This window comes from Mixophyes fleayi, chromosome 8 (assembly GCF_038048845.1).
Source record: "Mixophyes fleayi isolate aMixFle1 chromosome 8, aMixFle1.hap1, whole genome shotgun sequence".
Lineage (NCBI taxonomy): Eukaryota > Metazoa > Chordata > Amphibia > Anura > Limnodynastidae > Mixophyes > Mixophyes fleayi.
In genome coordinates this window covers 7,952,855-7,969,361 of record NC_134409.1, presented here as the reverse complement: position 1 = coordinate 7,969,361, position 16,507 = coordinate 7,952,855, and the positions used below count along the sequence as shown (strand labels likewise).

The 16,507-nt window shown below is 40.9% G+C and overlaps 1 protein-coding gene across 19 annotated transcripts in view; it reads right to left on the bottom strand.

Moving 5' to 3' along the window:
* Nucleotides 1–16,507, bottom strand: part of NFIA (nuclear factor I A) — a 369,222-nt gene that overhangs the window by 112,377 nt on the left and 240,338 nt on the right. For all 19 annotated transcript variants that reach the window (XM_075181768.1, XM_075181780.1, XM_075181774.1 and 16 more), the window contains exon 3: nt 14,840–14,905. In XM_075181768.1, the coding sequence (XP_075037869.1) occupies nt 14,840–14,905 (66 nt within the window). The remainder of the gene's footprint in view (nt 1–14,839; nt 14,906–16,507) is intronic.

Below are 16,507 nucleotides of genomic sequence, written 5' to 3'. Positions count from 1 at the left end.
CTAGACATCTTATTTGTCGGACTCTCGCGCTGCAAGGCAGCTCGTATCATCACAGCCACCAGAGATACCTGGGATTGCCTAATACGCAGGGATAAGAGCGTTTAACCCTTCTGGAACAATGGTTTGGTAACTTTTATCCACTCTCTGCTAAATACCCGTACTACGTATAATCTGTCCTATAGAATACACCTCGCACTGATCAGACCACCGTCACTTGTTCGAAGGAGAACTTAGAGGAAGTTGTCTCTTGTCTGAGAGGTGCTAGAGTAACTTAAAGGACCATTAAACTCCACAAGTGAAGTGTTCAGATATAGTCCATACTTTACATGACATCCAGCGCTGCTTTGTTATAAACTAAAGTGTTACCGATATAATTACAACAGGGTCTTGAATGGACAAGTTTCCGAAACTGCATTCAGTTGAGCTGCTGTGACATCACACTTATCATGTAAGAATGTACAACGGCAAGACGGAGGCATCTGCAGAGGAGCAGAAATTTGAAGCAGAGATATTCCTCCGCCTTTGAGAGGGTTGGGCGGGATGACGGAGTTCCTTGCGCACTGATGTACCTCATTTTGTGAAGCACATAATGCAATATACTGAGAGATTATTGAAATGAGATAAACGTTGGACAAGCACATTTTTTAAAGCAGGTCCTTGCTGTATGGAGAAGAGCACACCTATTTTCACTCTGCCAAAAAGGACTTGATTTTTGCACCAGTTATGAGCTTTCTGTTGCCCTTGGGTGAAGAGCGCATGTCTAGTTCCACAGTGCTCCTTTCCATATTTTTCCATCTCTCCGCACATCTAGGTGTACTTGTAGTTTGTGGAGGCGTCTCCCATGAACTGGCACCAGGAGTACTTTGACGGGTTGACAATTTATGGGTACAAAACCAAGGAGTTTGCTGATGAGTTTGCTGATTTTGGAGTACGCCCAGTAAATGGGGTCCAGTGCATTCCTGCAGAGCAAACCTGTCACTCTGCCCGCTAACTTAGAGAAGCATCTCCCTTCTAACATGAAACCTCGGGTCCATTTGACATGGAAACTTTCTAAATAACATGGGACTGAAAAAGTCTTATGTGTACAGCAAGTAGAGATCTTGGGAGTTATTTACAAAGGGCAGAATTATTAGCAGCCAATCAGCAATAAGCATTGTTGGGAGTTATTTACAAAGGGCGGTATTAGCAGCCAATCAGCAATGAGCTTTGATCAATCAAGTGAACGTTAGACAAATGAAAGCAGAAATCTGATTTGTTGCTCTAAACTACAGCCCAGTTACACTATAACGGTCTTCGCAGTAATTAAGACTCCTGTGGTCTTCTTGCCTGTTTATGACAGTCACGTGGGACAGCATTGTGTTCTGCAAAGAAGTCTGTGGGCATTGCTGTTGCTCTATCTAATAGGGATCAACGATCCCTATTTTAGTTGTGTCTTTCCGGCATCTATAGAAATCCAGCATGGGTAAATTATTATTTTGTTTCTTTCAAGCTGAACAAACAATAACGTGTATTTGTGTACTTGTTTCTCTTATGCTGGGTATAAGAGAATGTGTATTACACCGAGTCCAGCGATGTCTCTGGAAGTGCATTGTGAGCCACTTTGGCAAGGAAAGACTCCGAAGACGTGAAGAGCAGCCGGCGCCAGGGTCATTAAACAAGATTGAAGAGGTCTTTTTTTTCTCTCTCTCTCTCTCTCCATACACCAAAGTATTTAATAATACACAATGTGCCGCATCACCACTTAAACCGTTATTTAGGAAATGTGTCTGTGCGCTGGTAGAAGTAATGTAAGCGAGGAAGCCGACCTAGCAGATGATTCCGGGAGTGGATTCTCTAAAACTTCACAGCGAGATGAAAATAAAGGAAAGACGTAGGATGGAAAACTTATATCCAACCAATTCAGAGACATCCCACATGCAGTCTTAATAACTGGACACAAAAAAACTGATGCAGACCATTAATAAAACCCAGATTTCTCTATCTGATTTACAGATGATTACAAACTAAGTTATGTTTTAATCCTGACACCATAGTTGACCTGGATATTAAACTTAGCATTTAAATCATCCTATCTATACGCGAGCCTCTTTCTATTCATTATAAAAATAAACTATCCAGTTACATTACAGATTCCATCACTGAAATTTTATTTCTTGTGATAAAATATGGAAAATCTATGTCTGAAAAGAAAGGGGGGGTGGTCATCAATGAGGGCTACTTTTAATAATATCTTTCTATAGCTGCTCATAAAGACATAGGTTATTCTGCACGGAAACCAAGTATCTCTACATATCTGCATTTATTAATACGACATCCCAGACTTTTAGCTCAGACAAGGTAAAATTACCATGACGGGCCATTTAATAACCACAAAACATGCCGTGCATTAAGGAGTAAACCCAGGCTCTGATGAAACGCACATAAATACTGGTTAGATTAATCCGGGCCTTTTAATGGATGATCCTGCTCTGAGTACACACACACTTTGGGAGGTACCCCTGCATGACCCTTTTGCGGTACCGTGGGCCTAGATGGAAAGCACGGCGCACTCATTCACTGACCAACGTCTAAATTCATCGCATGCTCCAATCTCTCTCCTGAAATGCAGCTGCTTTTTAGCCAATTTCATCTTAAATAAGTTATAAATAAGGTGACATAAGACCTCATGTGTCACTTTTTATGATGCGTAACCCTAAAAATAGAGGCTGAAGGTGATCCTGACCATCTCTGAGCACATGTAAAAACTTGGTTATTGTAAGAGGATCCGAGCTATCCTAACTCCCCCGAAAAAATTTGCAATCGCCACCACTGAAGCTCACTTAAATATCTTGTCTTGCAGAAGGAAAACTACTCTTTGTATATTGGGGCGAGGAGTGAGGGGTTTCCCAGCAAGAACACCCCCCCCCCCCCCCCCCCAATCCATCCAGCTCCTCCCACTGGAATGAGCAACATTTGGACCCCAGCAGACGCTGTTATCTTGACACTTTAATTCATGCAAGTAACAAGAGGTTTGAATGCACAAACATAGATGCTAAAGGCACCAAACAGTTTTTGGGTTGCAGGACCCCCAGCTTTGCATCTTTGTAAATTTCCATTGGTGATAACAGAACAAAAATATGATAAACGATATTTGAACGTTTGTCTGTGTTATCGCTAAACAGAAGATACTGGAATACATTCGTTTTATTCAGCAACAAAAGCTGCTCAATATTGTTTTTCTTAATAACAAATGTTGCAGATAAAATTAAAAAATGTTACTTGGAGGTTTCTAAATTGTTCCCGGTCAGGTACACACAGTGGAGACATTCTAATCTTAAACAATGCAAATTGTCTAAATATGCAAAGTACTGTAGTAAACGTTATCATATGACCCTAAATAATCTATGAGGTGTCTGTCTGCATCCCCTTCTCCTGCTGCCTAATATCTGGACTTGGTCATATCCCAAGAAATGCCCAAAATCTGCTGTATTTTGAAAGAATTACCACATTGTAAGAGACTGACAAGGGTGTATATTTATAAACTGTGGAGATGTTGCCTATAGCAACCAATTAGATTCTAGCTGTGATTTTGTAGAATACACTAAATAAATGACAGCTAGAATCTGATTGGTTGCTATTGGCAACATCTCCACTTTTCCAAACCCGCAGTTTAGTAAATCTAGCCCAAGATGTCTATGGGACAGCGATGAAAATAATAGTAACCATCATCATCTATTTATATAGCGCCACTAATTCCGTAGCGCTGTACAGAGAACTCACTCAAATCAGTCCCTGCCCCATTGGAGCTTACAGTCTAAATTCTCTAACACACACACACACACACAGACAGACACACAGACTAGGGTCAATTTGATAGCAGCTAATTAACCTACCAGTATGTTTTTGGAGTGTGGGAGGAAACCGGAGCACCCGGAGAAAACCCACGCAAACACGGGAAGAACATACAAACTCCACACAGATAAAGCCATGGTCAGAAATCGAACTCATGACCCCAGGGCTGTGAGGCAGAAGTGCTAAGCACTAAGCCACAGTAATATTGTGTGTTTGCACTAAATTCTGTAAGTACACCATTATACAAGCTAGGAAAATAACTGCAACATGAATATTATTATACATTCAACTCTTTGGAACAGACAAATGCAAAAGGGAAATCAGGGCTAAAGGGACCTATGGTATGATTAGTATAGATGTAAAAAACTCAACCATGAAAAGGCGGTATTAGCTGACTCAATAGATAGCTGTAACATTTTTCAGAAATCTCTTTGGTTAAATATATTACATAGGATCATTAAATGTAGGAGAGGATATCCAGAGCATTATCTGATTGCTGTTTTAGAGTCAGGAAAGTTTTTCTTTTTTTTACTGAAACTGTTTCCTACCTATTTCTGGATCAATAATGAACAGAATGAATAGAAAATATTGTATATATTGTATTATATATGTATTGTATTATATAGTGTTTAGCTCACAAGGCCAAAATAGTTAAACAAAGGTGGGCCACTTCCTGTAAATACCTGTTGGCCATTGTAATATGCAGACTATTTTAGGACTGCGCAATAACTGTGTGTGATACGTATTTATATTTAGTGTATATATTATATTATGCTTAGACTCCATATACGGGCAGCACGGCGGCTCAATGGTTAGCACTTCTGCCTCACAGCACTTGGGTCATGAGTTCAATTCCCGAGCATCATCTTAACTGTGTGGAGTGTGTATGTTCTTCCCGTGTTTGCGCGAGCTTACTCCGGGTGCTCCGGTTTCCTCCCACCCTCCAAAAACATACTAGTAGGTTAATTGACTGCTATCAAAATTGACCCTAGTCTCTGTCTCTCTCTGTCTGTGTATATGTTAGGGAATTTAGACTGTAAGCTCCAATGGGGCAGGGACTGATGTGAGTGAGCTCTCTGTACAGCGCTGCAGAATCAGTGGCGCTATATAAATAAATGATGATTATGATAGGTTGTGTCCTCAGTCAAATAATTGTATTTACCAGTAATATAGCTATCATACATACTTGATATATTCTACACCAGTGTGTTCTATAAGAGGTTTCATAACACAAACATTTACACCTGTTACAAAGTATATTATTTCCCTTGCAGACAGAGGAAACGAGAGTTCAATGAATCCCGAAAAAGTCTTGGAACAGTGTGAATGTTACTTTCCTAAAGACTAAGGCGACTGGCAATGAAGTTTTAGATAAAAGGAGGTAGAAACAGGTGCACAAATAACAGAAACTAATTTCAGCTAAAATGAGATTTCCTCCGCTGCAGCTAAAGTCAGTCCACAATAAACGACCGTCTCCATTCAGCTACTGACCTAATCCAATCACCCTGCGTTGTTCACAAAGAACTGTACAACCTCCTGAAAATGAAAGAAGGGTCCCTTAGATTATCCCAATATTTACCTGAGAAAATAAACACATCCATGACCAAGTATATCTAGGTTGCTACCGGAACACTGCTAAAGTGCAGAGTTCTAGACTGTTGAGCATTTAGCAACCAATCAAAAGTTTTCTTTTCATTTTGTAAATTGTATTGGAATGAGAGATAGAATCTGATCGCTTGATATGAGCTCAGAACTTTTATTGTTCTTAGAGGCACCGATTTTCGTAAATGTGCCCCAATGTTTTCTGATTCAACTGTGAATTCTTGCCTTTGTAATAAAGATTATTATTAATGGCTAATTATAGAATTTATATTAGAATGCAACAAACACACTGCACGTCTGTATACGGTGTTACTGAGCTAGTGTGAGCTGTTGGGTCTCATTCACACAGACATTCTCTGCGTATCCAGTATGACAGCGTCCGATGGACTGTAAACGGAGCCTGGGTTAGGGTTCGCTCATCCGTGAATGATAGACATGAGGGTCTCTCTATGAACGCTCATGAGTACCGTGCAAGCAGTTGTCACTGGGATCTGTGACCCACAGTTCCAGCAAAGTTTATGGCGGGGTCACCATGCGATCAACACAGCTCAGACAGAACGGACGCGGGTGCATTGGCAGGGCCGAGCTCTTAGGTGGGAAGATGTGTAAACAAGTCTCGTGATTAAAGAGAATGATTACGCTTTGCTTTCAAGGACGCAGGTATATCTATCTGTGAAACAGTAAGCTTTTCATTTCAATGTATACGTTATACTATTGTTTAATGCTTTTTAAGGTGTTTTACTAAAAGTGTCTACAGTTAGTCAACACATACATTTTCAGCCACTGTTAATTGAGTAATTACACCCCATCTGGATCCTGCATGACCAATAAAGACCAGGGAACTGACGAGGTTTGGAATAACAGGCCAGACACGTGACTACGATCCCACTGTACCCTCACTCTTGACAGTATCATTTCTTTTTTACCCTCTGTTTCACCTGTGATGAGGACAGTGTTGGTACATTGGTGAGGAGGGCAGTGTTGGTACATTGGAGATGAGGGCAGTATTGGTACATTGGTGATGAGGGCAGTATTGGTACATTGGTGATGAGGACAGTGTTGGTACATTGGTGATGAGGGCAGTGTTGGTACATTGGTGATGAGGGCAGTGTTGGTACATTGGAGATGAGGGCAGTATTGGTACATTGGTGATGAGGGCAGTATTGGTACATTGGAGAGGAGGGCAGTATTGGTACATTGGTGATGAGGGCAGAATAGGTACATTGGTGATGAGGGCAGTATTGGTACATTGGTGATGAGGGCAGTATTGGTACATTGATGATGAGGACAGTATTGGTACATTGGTGATGAGGACAGTGTTGGTACATTGGTGATGAGGACAGTGTTTATACATTTGTGATGAGGGCAGTATTAGTACATTGCTGATGAGGGCAGTGTTGGTACATTGACGATGAGGACAGTATTGGTACATTGGTGATGAGGACAGTGTTTGTACATTTGTGATGAGGGCAGTATTAGTACATTGGTGATGGGGGCAGTGTTGGTACATTGACGATGAGGACAGTATTGGTACATTGGCAATAAGGGCAGTGTTGGTACATTGGTGATGAGGACAGTATTGGTACATTGGCAATGAGGGCAGTGTTGGTACATTGGTGATGAGGACAGTATTGGTACATTGACGATGAGGACAGTATTGGTACACTGGCAATAAGGGCAGTGTTGGTACATTGGTGATGAGGACAGTATTGGTACATTGGCAATGAGGGCAGTGTTGGTACAATGGTGATGAGGACAGTATTGGTACATTGGTGACAAGGGCAGTATTGGTACATTGGTGATGAGGGCAGTATTGGTACATTGGAGAGGAGGACAGTGTTGGTACATTGGCGATGAGGGCAGTGTTGGTACATTGGTGATAAGGGCAGTATTGGTACATTGGTGATGGGGGCAGTGTTGGTACATTGACGATGAGGACAGTATTGGTACATTGGCAATAAGGGCAGTGTTGGTACATTGGTGATGAGGACAGTATTGGTACATTGGCAATGAGGGCAGTGTTGGTACATTGGTGATGAGGACAGTATTGGTACATTGACGATGAGGACAGTATTGGTACATTGGCAATAAGGGCAGTGTTGGTACATTGGTGATGAGGACAGTATTGGTACATTGGCAATGAGGGCAGTGTTGGTACAATGGTGATGAGGACAGTATTGGTACATTGGTGACAAGGGCAGTATTGGTACATTGGTGATGAGGGCAGTATTGGTACATTGGAGAGGAGGACAGTGTTGGTACATTGGCGATGAGGGCAGTGTTGGTACATTGGTGATGAGGGCAGTATTGGTACATTGGTGATGAGGACAGTGTTGGTACATTGGTGATGAGGGCAGTATTGGTACATTGGTGATGAGGACAGTGTTGGTACATTGGTGATGAGGGCAGTATTGGTACATTGGTGATGAGGGCAGTGTTGGTACATTGGTGATGAGGGCAGTATTGGTACATTGGTGATGAGGACAGTGTTGGTACATTGGTGATGAGGGCAGTATTGGTACATTGGTGATGAGGACAGTGTTGGTACATTGGAGATGAGGGCAGTGTTGGTACATTGGCGATGAGGTCAGTGTTGGTACATTGGTGATGAGGGCAGTATTGGTACATTGGTGATGAGGGCAGTGTTGGTATATTGGAGATGACGGCAGTATTGGTACATTGGAGAGGAGGGCTGTATTGGTACATTGGTGATGAGGACAGTATTGGTACATTGGAGATAAGAGCAGTATTGGTACATTGGTGATGAGGACAGTGTTGGTACATTGGTGATGAGGGCAGTATTGGTACAGTGGTAATGAGGGCAGTATTGGTACATTGGTGATGAGGGCAGTATTGGTACATTGGTGATGAGGGCAGTATTGGTACATTGGTGATGAGGGCAGTATTGGTACATTGGTGATGAGGGCAGTATTGGTACATTGGTGACAAGGGCAGTATTGGTACATTTGTGATGAGGGCAGTATTGGTACATTGGTAAGGGTAGTATTGGTACATTGGTGATGAGGGCAGTGTTGGTACATTGGTGATGAGGGCAGTATTGGTACATTGGTGATGAGGGCAGTATTGGTACATTGGTGAGGGCAGTATTGGTACATTGGTGATGAGGACAGTGTTGGTACATTGGTGATGAGGGCAGTGTTGGTACATTGGTGACAAGGGCAGTATTGGTACATTGGTGATGAGGGCAGTATTGGTACATTGGTGAGGGCAGTATTGGTACATTGGTGATGAGGACAGTGTTGGTACATTGGTGATGAGGGCAGTATTGGTACATTGGTGATGAGGACAGTATTGGTACATTGGTGATGAGGACAGTGTTGGTACATTGGAGATGAGGACAGTGTTGGTACATTGGTGATGAGGGCAGTATTAGTACATTGGTGATGAGGGCAGTATTGGTACATTGGTGATGAGGGCAGTATTAGTACATTGGTGATGAGGGCAGTATTGGTACATTGGTGATGAGGACAGTATTGGTACATTGGTGATGAGGGCAGTATTGGTACATTGGAGATGAGGACAGTGTTGGTACATTGGAGATGAGGGCAGTGTTGGTACATTGGTGATGAGGGCAGTGTTGGTACATTGGAGATGAGGACAGTATTGGTACATTGGAGATTAGGGCAGTGTTGGTACATTGGTGATGAGGGCAGTGTTGGTACATTGGTGATGAGGACAGTATTGGTACATTAGTGATGAGGGCAGTATTGGTACATTGGTGACAAGGGCAGTATTGTTATCAATAGGAATTCGCTTGACATTATGATTCCCAATCCCAGACAACTCTCCTATTGCTGATTACCTATCACCATCCTGCATTTTATCATTCATACATAGTAAGTGTACTAGATCACCTTTATTTTTCTGCTTCTGCTTTACGCTGCCATCCCTGGTACCCTCCTAGAAGTCTTAAAAGTACTTCCCTCTTCCTACAACATCACATTCCACATTGCCAAATCCATAAACTCTCTCCGACCCAAGTGCTAATATCTTTATTTTATGTTTCACAGGTTACATGCTGGTCTGAAGAGATCCGTTTTTATGGAGAGATTAAAGGCCTTGAGAATCTGCCAATGTTTGGTGGCACAATGAGAAGAGCTGGAAAGATGAGGTGTAGTACAAGACGAGTCCTCAAGACCTGTGTCCACTTTCTCCATTATCTACCAGTTTATCTGTCTCCAAATGCCAGTGGCAATTTACATAACGCTAAGAATACTCTGCAATCTAACAAAAGAAAAATAAATGCCATCCACATGCATTCCTTTTGGAGAACATCTGGCTTCTGTACAGAGGAAGCTGGGAGGGGGAGATATTAAATCATTCTGTTAAACCACGGGGTAGATTTATCAAACCGTCTAAAAAGGAGAAGTTGAGATGTTGCCTATAGCAACCAATCAGATTCGAGCTAGCATTTTCCAGAATGTACTAGGTAACTGGTAGCTAGAATCTGATTGGTTGCTATGGGCAACATCTCCACTTTTCCTTTTAAGAATGTTTTATAAATCTACCCCCTATATCACTCACCCATAACACAAGTGACCTTTAAACAAGAAGCAAAACCAACAATAGTTTTCGTTACGTTATCTTCTGTCAACAACAAACCAAGGACTTACATATTTGATATTTGGATCTCACAGTGACTAAGATTTGTGGATCATGTGATGCATTAGAATCTCAAATTTGCATCAGGAACATTACGGGTGTCAATAAGTTTATCCATTAGAATTGTTTTTACCAAGAAGACTTGCAGGCTCAGCTTTCCTTGGTTCAAGATGTGGGAATAAAACTTGCTCTTTCAGAAGGAAAGAGGTAACTTAATAAATATATATATATATATATATATATATATATATATATATATATATATATATATATATATAAATATAAAGGAATGTGAGAGATGCGTTTTCAAGTTCAGGCTTATAACTGGAAAGCTGTAAAACCAGTTCGGTGAGCTGCCGCTCAATGGTTCGGAGAACAAAAGAGTTTTATGTTGCTGACCGAGCTTGGAGCCCCAAGTTCCTTAAAATATAATCCTGCAGTTTTGCCGATTTTAATCTTACTCACTCTTGGTTCAGAACAATGAGCTGAGATGGTTCAGATAATCCGCCCGTCAGGTCAAATGGAAATTCAGGTAACAAGTCTCCTAAACATGAGATTAATCCTACTCCTTCAGTAACCTGGAACAATATGCTTTTAAATTATATTCCTAAAACACTGCTCGTATTAAGGGCATTTTTTATGTAACAATACTTTTTTGCAACACTGAAGTATTAAAAATATGTAGTTATCAGTACCTGTCACTTGGAGAAAAAAAACAGAAAAGATACATTAAAATAATGTATCCTTTCTTTTGTAACTATTTCAGTTTTCAGATACTTATTAGCACTCACCAAGACCCCCCCCCCCCCTCCCCATATCTCCTGGTTAGAGCTGATTGATACAAAGTGGACAGTTCTTCCATGATATAAATAATTTTGATATCAGTTATATTTTTATTTAAGCTCATCATGTTTTTACAAAACATTCTACATATTTTTCTGTTTGTGCCCTCATCACAGGGAGACAAAGCCACCAGCAGCGGACACTGGGATTAGAACTGCGATGACTAGCTCTCTGCTACCTCTTCCATACAGTCCATTAGAATGCAGCTTTTCAGATATATTTTCTCATTGTAAACAGAAATTAAAAACATACAAAATAAAATAAAGCTATGGGTCATGCATCAAGGTTTTTTTTAAAATTTAATCTTCTTATAGGTATTTTAAATGAGCATCAAAATTATAGTACAAGTTACCTTATAATAAATAGCTAATAACATTTACAAACACTGTATATGTGATGGCGTTTAGCTGCTCAGCTACTATAAGAGCAATTCTAAAGATCCAAAGTTATGTTTAGATGTGGGAACCTTTGCAGATATAAAGTATGTATTAATGTTACAAGTAGATCTTTTATATAAGGAAAATGATTGTGCATTTAGTGGTCCTTTAATATAACGTAATCGCGGTTGTATTTTGCAGAACATAATGGAGGGGACAGTTACAATATATGTATAGAGGGATGTGTACATGAACTATAACAAAACCAATCAACTGTTGTCATTCTTCCAGTCCTGTTTACACAATGGTAAGAAACGTGTGACCTATCTGCGTTACAGCACCTTATCTGTGCACCAATTTTATTAAATGTCTTAAATGTCCCCTAAGAGAGTTTAAACAGTTACGGTAGAAACGGTGCTATAGAACTGCTCTAGTCCGCGATCTATATAACATTCAGCGTACAGAATATGAGGCTGAGTCTTACTAAAATTAATAAGTGAATTGAGGATTTGATAAAAAAAAAAAAAAGAAGTCATTACTCCTTTAAATGGGAGTACTAAGTTTCAACTTAAGTTTTCATGCATTTGGGATAAAAACTTTGAGCTGTTGCTTGTTGGTTCACTTTGTTTTTAGTAACTATGTTTGTGTTTTTTACTTATTGTACTAAAGTCAGATCAGACAACAAAGGTTCCCCAGATTTTTTTTTATCACTGTACACTTGGAATCTCGGTCTTTACAAACATGTGCGATTGTGGAACAGTCCAGCCCCAGGGAATTAATACGCGCTGGAAAAACTGCTCATCTAACCTTTCACATTCAGCATTTCTACAGGAAGAATTATTCTTTTAAAGCCCTGTACTGTTTTACGCGCCTTCCGCCTATAGTGGGCGCTGTAAGTCTATTTTTCATGGGTGTGGCCATACCGCTGGTAAAGGCATATTTGTAATCCACCCCGAACGTTACTGTGACTACAGCAGCCCAGATATTTGTAGAATAAACAGCCTTCTGCTTTATAAATCACGGGGGAGAATAATATTAGAAATTAGCATGCAAGCAACCAGGGGCTTTATAAGAGACTGGAGAATTCTGCAAATAGATTTATAGTGGATCCAGGAGCCTGGCTACACAGAACTGAGCACATTTTTGCTTGAAAGCTGCAAACTGCTTGACAACAATTTTCACGTGAAGAAAATAAAACAACACTTTTCCCGTTTGCCATTGTCGAGCTGCACGATATGCCTCAATGTCATTGTTATTGTGAAATGAAGGCATTTAGAACGATAATTAGCTGCACTGATTTACCACAAGACCATGCCTGTAGCTGAGAGGTACGACCAATTGCTTTAGGGGAGCTGAAAAAGATTTGCACCGTCCTATCTGTAAATAATTCTATTAAACAAACATTGGGGTCCCGCCATGCTTCCTTACCAAACTACTACCACGTTGAGACCAACCCCAAGGGGTATATTACTAAACTGCGGGTTTGAAAAAGTGGAGATGTTGCCTATAGCAGCCAATCAGATTCTAGCTTTCATTTACTTAGTGCATTCGACAAAATGACAGCTAGAATCTGATTGGTTGCTATAGACAACATCTCCACTTTTTCAAACCCGTAGTTTAGTAAATATACCCCCCTGTCTCTTAATAGTTGTGTTAGTTCTTGTAAAAGATCTTCTGTAATATGTAACACCAAATATTTACAGAAATGTTTTTCAACATTTGTGTGCTCAGCACAACATAAATCTAACTACTGTGGTAAAACAAATAACAACATTTCCAGCTCTGAAACTGAGCCATTAAAAATGGTTAAACTCGTATGGGCAAAACACAGATCTGACCAAACGGTTATTAGAACTGTATGTCTGTCTGTAAGTCATGTGATGAGTCATGTGATAAGTCATGTGATCTCTTCCGCAGTCTACATTAGCAGCAGAACTGGAAGAAATCGAGCAATTGAGGACTTTTTTCTTTAAAGCGCAGTCACATACACGTCCCGGAGGCAGCCATTTTGAGGGCCAGACCAAAATTCAAAAGAATCACATGACAGGTCACATGAGACCGGCGATTTCACTGATGGGCGTCACTGGTTTCTGGTGATAGGCCACAAAATGGCTGCCTCCACCTAGTGTACTTTAAGTAGTTCTGCAGCCTGCAACCTTTATCCCAGGTGCGCAGAACACAAACAGTCTAAACACTGACTAAATGTCTTGGTACAGACCACATTACCCTTTACCTTTGCTACTTACTGCACGTGCATACACGCATATCTTTTTAAAGTGTGCACGGTGGACACCGCCATTTAATAGATTATTATTGTTAATCTTTATTTACAGAGCGCCACATGAGGTCCGCAGCGCCGTACAGAGGGAAAACAACAAGACAGTACAGAGTATAACAGTACAATACTGTAAACAAATAACACTACAACTCTCAGCACAGCTACTGATAGCTTGAAAAAAAAAAAAAAGTTATAGGTGATGAGAACAGGAGGGAAGAGGGCCCTGCTCCCTAGAGCTTACAATCTAAAGGGAAAGGGGCAGACATACGGATGGCACATGGGGTGAGCCAATGTCAGGTGATCTGAGGGCAAGAAGCAAGAGTGGGAGAGATGGAGGATGAGAGAGGGTGAGGTATACTACATGGTGCGATGGTTACTCGGAGGACTGGTAGGATTTTATAAACAAATAGGCTTTCAACTGAAGCTATACAGGCTAGGGGGATAGTCTGATAGAACGAGGGAGATCGTTCCAGAGATGTGGGGGGTGGGGGGCAGCACGGGAGAAGTCATGGATAAGGGAGTGAGATGTGGTTACCAGAGGGGAGGAAAGGCCACGGTCACTGGCTGACCGGAGAGTGTATGGAGATGGGATTAGAGATATAAGGAGCAGTGGAGCTGGAGAGGACCTTGTAGGTGACGGTGAGTAGTTTGAAGAGGATTCTGTAGGGGAAGGGGAGCCGGTGTAGGGTTTGGCAGAGAGGAGAGACAGATATGGAGCAGAGAGAGAGGAAGATAAGTCTAGCTGCAGCATTAAGTATAGAACGAAGAAAGAGGAGCGAGATGGGAGCGAGGGAGCCCAGTAATTGAACCAATATGCATCAGAAAGCAACCGATTAATACACCAAGACCAGTGACATCAATGGGACATTTCCTTCTATCACAGGTTCCTAGGGAACGTATAGGCTGCGTTCTCATGAATATTGGTTCGCCCAACAAGTGCACTTCACAATAAAGACAAATTTTGAAACTAGAGAGCAACTAGTTGCAGTGATTTCCACTGACCAAGTTATTTTGGAAAACAGGCAAACGCTTCGTAGGCATCGCCAATGAGTAGCCAATAAAAAGGAGTACTGTACAGACATGGGAGTACCTCCGCATCAGGAGCCATGCAAGGAACACGCTGGTTATAAAAGGAGTATTCTGTCAGTTTAACGTCCCTGAAAAACGATTGGATGTCAAACTGCACAAACACTGTCCTTCAACCAACGGGGTCCACACTGTGCACACAATATGTTGTGTTCACTAAAAAAAAACAAGATTGGCGACATTGTGTCACGTAACTCACCATTTTCTGGCTGGTCCTTTATGTCAACCTCACTGGGCTGGCTCGGACTCTCTGACTGACTTGAATCTGATAAAAAAAAAAATATTTGCATTTTACAATGGTTTTCACAATATAAACTGTTAAATTATTTTCTTTAAAAAAAAAAGTAAAACTTAATTTATTCTGAAATATAAAACAATTTTGGAAGCATTGCACCTATTACAACACCTTTTTTTGTACCATTTTAAATAAATAAGTTTTGCTGGGATCGCCAAGTGCTCTTCAATACATGTACGGATTGTAACAGTCCATAAGTGTATATACAACAAGGCTGCACTATGCTGGTGGGGGGTATTATAGATGATGGTAAGGTCATTATTATTATTACCATCTATTTACATAGCGCCACTAATTCCGCAACGCTGTACAGAGAACTCACTCACATCAGTCCCTGCCCCATTGGGGCTCAGTCTAAGTTCCTTAACACACACACAGACAGACTAGGGTCAATTTGTTAGCAGCCAATTAACCTACCAGTATGTTTTTGGAGTGTGGGAGGAAACTGGAGCACCCGGAGGAAACCCACGCAAACACGGGGAGAACATACAAACTCCTCACAGATAAGGCCATGGTCGGGAATTGAACTCATGACCCCAGTGCTGTGAGGCAGACGTGCTAACCAGTGACCCACTGTGCTGCTAAGGTCAGAGGCAGTCTGCCAGCATGTACCCACCCACTCACATAATACCACATACAGGGGCACAGCCAGGTAGACACTGTGATTCCCCATACGGCTGGATGACGCTCATACACAGACAACAAATTACTCTGCCTGTGACCTCATACAATCCATACTTTATATGTAAAATAGACAGATAGCACTAAGATACCCGGATGTTTCCTGTAGGTAAATAACTTTTATTAAATCATCAGTGGTAAGATCAGGGAAGTGGCAAACTGCAATCAATACCTGACGCATTTCACTCCACTTCCAGAGCTTAGTCATAGCACCATAGGTTATATCTTACAGTGGTAGAAAATAAAAATCCTTTATGCTTTAATATTGCCTACTGCTGTATCGCAAAACACAGACTCTAATGAACAGTAGGATATTGCTGTGTAAAACAGAAGCTTAAGTGCTAAAAACGCGTTAGACCTGGGCTTCATTTTATAAAGAGCCACATTTTAAACACATATTTTGTTGATGTCTCTATTGCAGTACTGTTGAATTTTAAGTAGCTACCTCCAATGCTACAGGTTAGTTTAGCCCTGTGAGTGGTGTTATGTTACGATTACCCACTTCAAAACTGTTTAAGAAGAGCTGGAAAAATAAAGCGAACACAATAGGTGTTGAGAAAGTGTTGTTTGTACAGCGGCGGCTGGACCTCCACAAGAAAGGTGAAAAATCATTTCCATTCCATATTCTGAAATGCTGAATATGTATGCGGAAATATAATGTTAAAATATGTAATACAGTGCATTCAAAAGCCTCACGTGGTATAATGTATTGTATGTATACCAAGCTAAATATTGTGCTTATTTTTATTTTTTTTTAAAACTAATCTCCGTTGTCGTCTCTGGCTGACATATTGTCTTCCGAAAAAAGAAGAAAAAAACAACAAAACAACGACACAGTTCCACATCATAAAGATGAATTGAGATGATAAAGGAACCTGTCTCATGTTTCAT